Raw genomic sequence first — 6688 nt, 5'->3', positions numbered from 1 at the left:
ATCTTAATTAGTAGATTATCACAACTTATTTGGATGCAATCAATTCCAAGCACAATTTAGCTCCATACATTTCACAATTTAGTAAAAATTTTTGTTTTGTTTTAACATTGTGCTGCACAAAAAAAATGTATTTGTATTATGTTAAAAGTAATTTCATCTTCAATATTAAACTTTTTAAATTAATTTACAGCAATAGTCACAATGTTAAACTATAATTATTATTATTACAATGTTTCATCTTCAGTAGAATGAATTTCCAGATTTGTTTCCAATAATTTGGTGAAAAATTTAAACCATTATAGAAATTAACTAATTTTTTGAAAGATTTATTTATTGGGGCACCTGGGTGGCTCCATTGGTTAAGCCACTGACTCTTGGTTTCAGCTTGGGTGGTGATCGTCTGGTTACTGGGTAAGCTTGGGTGGGGCTGGTGCTTGGCGCTATGTCTGCTGAGATTCTCTTTCCCTCTACCTCTCTCTTCCCCTCTGCTCCTCCCCCTGCTCTCTCCCTCTCTCTCTAAAATAAATTCAAAAATATTTTTTAAAATATGTATTTATTTATTTTGGGGAGAATTTTATTTGTTTATTTTAGAGAGTGAGCTATGCATGCTTAAGTGGGGGGAAGGGCAGGAGGGTAGAGGGGTAGAAGGAGAGGGAGAGAATCTTTAAGCAGACTCTTCTAGCTGAGTGTGGAGCCAGACATGGGGCTTAATCCCACAACCCATGAGATCATGACCTGAGCTCAAACCAAGAATTGGTCGTTTAACTAACTGAGCCACCTAGGTGCCCCGAAATTAACTAATTTTCTATTTGAAGCATCTGAGGATATGGATATAAAGCTAGCACCAAAAAAAAAAAAAAAAAAAAAGCCAGCACCATTTAACTGTTTTTTTTTTTTTGTTTTTTTGTTTTTTTGTTTTTAAGGTGTGCACTTTATTGAACTGGTCTCAAGTCAGTGTACAGGTAAGCCCTGGATGCCTCCATGCCTCAGCCCCACTCCCAGGGAGACCAAAAGCCTTCATAAATCTTCAATTGGGGGGACAAAAAACAAGGGCCGTGATGGCAGACCATTCAAAATAAAACAAAAAGAACAAGTATTAAGGCGCAGATTAAAAAAAATTTGGACTACATGATTTACACAAAAGCAATTCTCTTTCCCTCCCCTGTGTGGACTCGGGCGAGGACAGGCCCTTCTCTGCAGGGAGAAACGGGGTGGCTTTTGGGAAGGCAAAGGACTTCCTGTAACAATGCATCTCACGATATTTGGAATGACTATTAAAAAAAAAAAAAGAACAATGTACAATCAAAGTCCTCGGCCACATTGTAGAACTTTGGGGATGCTCGCTCCAACCCACTGCTGTCACCTTCTCCGTTCCAGTTTTTAAATCCTGAGTCAAGCGCCAAAAAAACAAAACAAAACCGAAAAAAAAAAACAAAAAAAATAAAAAATCCAAAAACAAAAATTAAAAAAAAAAAAACAAAAACAAATAAAGCCATGCCAATCTCATCTCGGTTTCTGCGCAAGTTAGGTTTTGTCAAGAAAGGGTGTAACGCAACTAAAGTAACAGTCCGCCTAGAAGCATTTGCGGTGGACGATGGAGGGGCCGGACTCGTCGTACTCCTGCTTGCTGATCCACATCTGCTGGAAGGTGGACAGTGAGGCCAGGATGGAGCCCCCAATCCACACAGAGTACTTGCGCTCAGGGGGTGCGATGATCTTGATCTTCATTGTGCTGGGTGCCAGGGCAGTGATCTCCTTCTGCATCCTGTCAGCGATGCCAGGGTACATGGTGGTTCCACCAGACAGCACTGTGTTGGCATAGAGGTCCTTGCGGATGTCAACGTCACACTTCATGATGGAGTTGAAGGTAGTTTCATGGATGCCGCAGGATTCCATGCCCAGGAAGGAAGGCTGGAAGAGAGCCTCTGGGCAGCGGAACCGCTCGTTGCCAATAGTGATGACCTGCCCATCGGGCAGCTCATAGCTCTTCTCCAGGGAGGAGCTGGAGGCCGCGGTGGCCATCTCCTGCTCGAAGTCCAGGGCCACATAACACAGCTTCTCCTTGATGTCACGCACGATTTCCCGCTCGGCGATGGTGGTGAAGCTGTAGCCACGCTCCGTGAGGATCTTCATGAGGTAGTCGGTCAGGTCCCGGCCAGCCAGGTCCAGACGCAAGATGGCATGGGGGAGGGCGTACCCCTCATAGATGGGCACCGTGTGGGTGACCCCGTCACTGGAGTCCATCACGATGCCAGTGGTGCGGCCAGAGGCGTACAGGGACAGCACAGCCTGGATGGCCACGTACATGGCTGGGGTGTTGAAAGTCTCGAACATGATCTGGGTCATCTTCTCACGGTTGGCCTTGGGGTTCAGGGGGGCCTCGGTCAGCAGCACCGGGTGCTCCTCGGGGGCCACGCCCAGCTCGTTGTAGAAGGTGTGGTGCCAGATCTTCTCCATGTCGTCCCAGTTGGTGACGATGCCGTGCTCAATGGGGTACTTCAGGGTCAGGATGCCCCTCTTGCTCTGGGCCTCATCGCCCATGTAGGAGTCCTTCTGGCCCATGCCCACCATCACGCCCTGGTGCCGGGGGCGCCCCACGATGGAGCATTTAACTGTTTTAAAAGTTCTTAATGGAGTCAAAACATTAACAGTTATATTACTTTTCATATTTCACAGGAAGACTTGGTATAGAAAATGAGTAAAATCAATTTAAATGAGCAGTAGTCAATCTGAATGAAGAGTTATGCTTCACAGAATGAAACTCAAAAGCACCTACTTTCACAGAGCACATTAATTCATCATTATTAGTCACAATCTTCTTAAAACAACTACCAACATTTGAAGTAGATTCTGATATTCCAGCAGATTTGTGCCTTCTGGTTTCATGTGATCAGTAATAATATTATGCCCCCCATAGTGGATGATAAATGTCAACAAATATCTTTGTACAAGTTAATTTTCATCATCAACTCTCTTGAGAAATGAAAATTCATTCCCTAATTTTTCATTAAAAGTTCCCTTTTTAGCTCATTGATGTCAAAATAACATAAATATCATTGCAAAATGGAAAAATATTACCTAGCAATCAAATAAATAGCTGAAGATTTCACCATACAATTATAGACAAAACCACTGTAGCCAGAGAATGCAGATTACTCTCTGTGCCAAACACTAATTCCCTCTGCATACCTCACATACATCTTATCTATAGATTCCATATTTCTGTTGATTCCACCAGCTGGATGCCTGGCACAAGCCACAGTCACTTCTGTAGCCAGTAGGGACAGCACCCCAACATCACCCATGACCTAAAGAGTTAGCAAATCCTGGCTACTCTTCTCCAACCAGCCAGCTTGCTGTCTTTAAAGGGGAGATGTGAGTTATTTCATGTCAGAAAAAAAGTCAAGACAAGAGAGTTATCATGATTGAGTGACATTCAGATTTAACCATGTTTTTTCTTCTCCATGGAGCCTTTTCTGATTGCTGCCATCTATGGTGATCTCTCATATTGCTAAACACTTCAACAGCATTAGTTTTTGTTTGTTTGTTTGTTTGTTTTGTTTTTTTGAGTCAGGGAAGTCAGAAGGAGAGGGAGAGAGAGAATCCTAAGCAAGCTCTACCCCCAGTGAGAACCCTGACGTGGGGCTTGACTTCATAAATTGACTTGTGTTCCTAAGTATATAATAATCTTTATGAAGAGGGACCAAGTATTATCCATCTGGGGCATAGTTAGATACTAGTACTCAACTGATGTCCTCAGGAATCAGTTGGCTCTGCCTCTCTCCATGTTGGTTTCATACTCAGGTTCTTCCTATGTGGTTACAAGACGACTACAACAGGTCTGACTTAGTAACTGCTAGTGGAAAGGAAGCAAGTCTTTTCTAAAAATTTCAGCAAAAGATCTGCAGTTGACTCTCCTAAGTTCAACAAAAGTCTTCAACTTTGAACCAATCACTGTTACCAGGAGGTTGCTGTGCTCTGACAGGCCAGGCTAAGAGATTGGCCCACTGCTATGGTAATCATATGTTCCTGATTATATGAGGCAGCCCAAGTTTGTGCCTATTGTCTTTGCCATGTGGCTTAGCATTTTCCCTGGTTTCTTCATTTTTAATAAAATATTATTAATAGTTAATTAAAATAAAAAGAAATGGGTTTTGTAGTCTTGTATTTTTAATTTTTATCATTGATCCTGTAGTTGAAAGAGAGAAGCATATATAGTGAATAGACTTGACTTTAGCCCCTGGTTAAACCTAAATATCACTCAGCATGATAACTCTCTTGTCCTGACTTGTGCTGTTAACTGAAGATCTTTTGCTGAAATTTTTGGAAAAGACTTGGTCCCTCTTCATAAAGATTATTATACACTTAGGAAAACAAGTCAAACCAAGAAGCCATTCACAATTTAAGTTGATAATTTTGCACTAAAAGTCATCAGCTATTTTATTAGAAACAACTAATGCAGGGGCGCCTGGATGGCTCAGTTGGTTAAGCATTCAACTCTTGATTTTGGCTCAGGTATGATCTCAGGGTTATGAGGTCAAGCCCCACGTCAGGGTCCTCACTGGGGGGTAGAGCCTGCTTAGGATTCTCTCTCTCCCTCTCCCTCTGACCTCCCTGACTCTGAAAAAAAAAAAAAAAAAAAAAGACTAATGCAGATGAGGTGTTTAGCAGTATGAGAGATCACCATAGATGGCAGCAATCAGTAAAGGCTCCATGGAGAAGACAAAACCTGAACCAGATATTGAAAAGTGATAAACCAGAGGAGGGAAGAGAAGAGAGAGCAGCATGAGCAAGATTCAAGGCAAGAATGAAAATGGCATTTGGTAAGTTACCTGACTATTCACACAGTGTCTTTCATAGAGCCCATCTTAAGAGCTTGAATAGTTCAAAGGGCCAAAGAGATAATCAGTTGGTCAACAAATATCAAATATTTATTTAGCACCTATTAAGCCCAAGCAACGATCCTGGATGCTATGCAGAAAAGCAAAACAGAATGAGACAATATCCTTAGATTTCAAGGAATTTAAAGGATTATCAGTAAGATCTGGAGATGTGAAAAAATTCATACAAGATCACATAATGCCTTTGTACATCCAAACATGAACAGGGCACTTTTGTAAGGAGTGCACTTACCCATTCTGCCCACTTGAAATCTTGAACACAAATGATAGGTCAACACAATTCCCTTCCTTTTCTTTAAACATCCTGGCTCTTTTTCAACATATACATTTTGAAGAACAGTAGAGTAGTTGAGTAAAATTAAACTCAACTATGAAATGATAATTACACTCAGCTTAGTATATAGTTTTCTTGAGCTTATTTGTGGACAGCCGAATGACCTAAATACAAAGATTTAACTATGGTACAATTCTGGTTTTAATTAAATTCTCATTAGGGAACTACTGAATCTAAAGGAAAGAAATACCCCTGTCCTGATTCGACTGTTTGTGTTTCTTGTTCAACATTTGTCAAGGACCCTTTTTTAACCCCCATGTTTACTCATATGTAAGGCTACATTGGAAGAATGGCTACCATGTACCACATTTCACTGGCCAACTGAGAGGAGGTCTCTGCTTCCCCATCTGCCATTGCTCACAGGCTTTATCATCTGTATTTCTAAGCTGGCATTATTTTTACTTCTAACCTCATATCACATAAATTCATACAGTGGTGAAACTTAAGGAAGCTCATATTTGTCCAATTATACTCTGCAAAACTTACTGATGCAACAACCTCTTTCTCCCAGGTGTGATACCAAGGTGTCGGTCAATAACGGGTTTTGATTATAAAAAAAAAAAAATCTAAACCATTCTCAAGTGTTCTACCATTTTGGAGGGGAAAAACAAATCTATTATTACTTACCAAGTTATGCTATCAAATATTCCCAATTGTCTTCAAATGTCAGAGTTTTGTTTTCTAGCATTTATTGTCCACTTATCAAGGTGATATTGGCACTTCCAATTATAAGCACTACTTAAGTGGTACAAACAATAAATACCATGGAAATCTACCCCCAAAAATCTTATTTCCGGAATAGTCTTCCAATTCTTTATTCACATACCCATTCAGGGAGTATTTATTGATAATCTACCACAGGCCACATGCCACATGCCACATACCAAGTTTTGCATGGTGATGAGGAAGCTAGTGATGATTTCTACCATCATGGAGCTTATAGTTTAGGTGGAAACACATACAGGAAATAAACAAATAGAGAAGTCATTACAACAAAGTGTGATAAATGCTGTGCAGAAAAGGTGCAAAGCACTATGAGGAAGGAACAACCAGCATGAGGGGTAGGATATAATTTAGATTTAGAGGGAAGGGAGGGTTTGATTGGGCTATAAGCAGTAACCAAGATGTATCATGATCAAAGGAGTCCAAACTAAAGTAATGAGTTATCTGAATATTAGGGCCTTGTAAGAGGGCCACAAGTAACCAAAGACAATTATGATGACTTCTGGGCCCCAGTAGATGGTGATCCCCTGCAGGCCATGAAACTATGGTGCCTAATGGCTCCTCCAACTTTCTGAAATAGGTTTGTTATTCACCTGCTCAGATTTCACTCTACCAGTAGAGTGCTCCAAACTGTAGTGGTGGCAAATCTCATTAGTGGTTCCAATAACTGCCTTTGGCTAAACAAGTAGTCCCATCCACAGTCCCTGTCAGTGAGCACAGTTGTGAGTGA

The 6688-nt window shown here is 41.0% G+C and overlaps 1 protein-coding gene across 1 annotated transcript; it reads right to left on the bottom strand.

Moving 5' to 3' along the window:
* Nucleotides 1–1132: 1132 nt before the first annotated feature.
* LOC140620506 (actin, cytoplasmic 2-like) lies at nucleotides 1133–2615 on the bottom strand. Its single transcript, XM_072804716.1, has one exon. It carries the CDS (start codon nucleotides 2569–2571, stop codon nucleotides 1573–1575), a length of 999 nt encoding a protein of 332 aa, XP_072660817.1. The 5' UTR covers nucleotides 2572–2615; the 3' UTR covers nucleotides 1133–1572.
* Between the last annotated feature and the right edge of the window lie 4073 nt (nucleotides 2616–6688).

The sequence above is a fragment of the Canis lupus genome, chromosome 2 (assembly GCF_048164855.1).
Source record: "Canis lupus baileyi chromosome 2, mCanLup2.hap1, whole genome shotgun sequence".
Classification (NCBI taxonomy): Eukaryota; Metazoa; Chordata; class Mammalia; order Carnivora; family Canidae; genus Canis; species Canis lupus.
Note: the sequence above shows the minus strand (reverse complement) of the source record. Positions and strands in the feature narration are given on the sequence as shown.

Coding starts and splice junctions, on each gene's coding strand:
- LOC140620506 (XM_072804716.1), bottom strand. CDS start 2,571: ATGGTGGGCATGGGCCAGAAGGACTCCTACATGGGCGATGAGGCCCAG.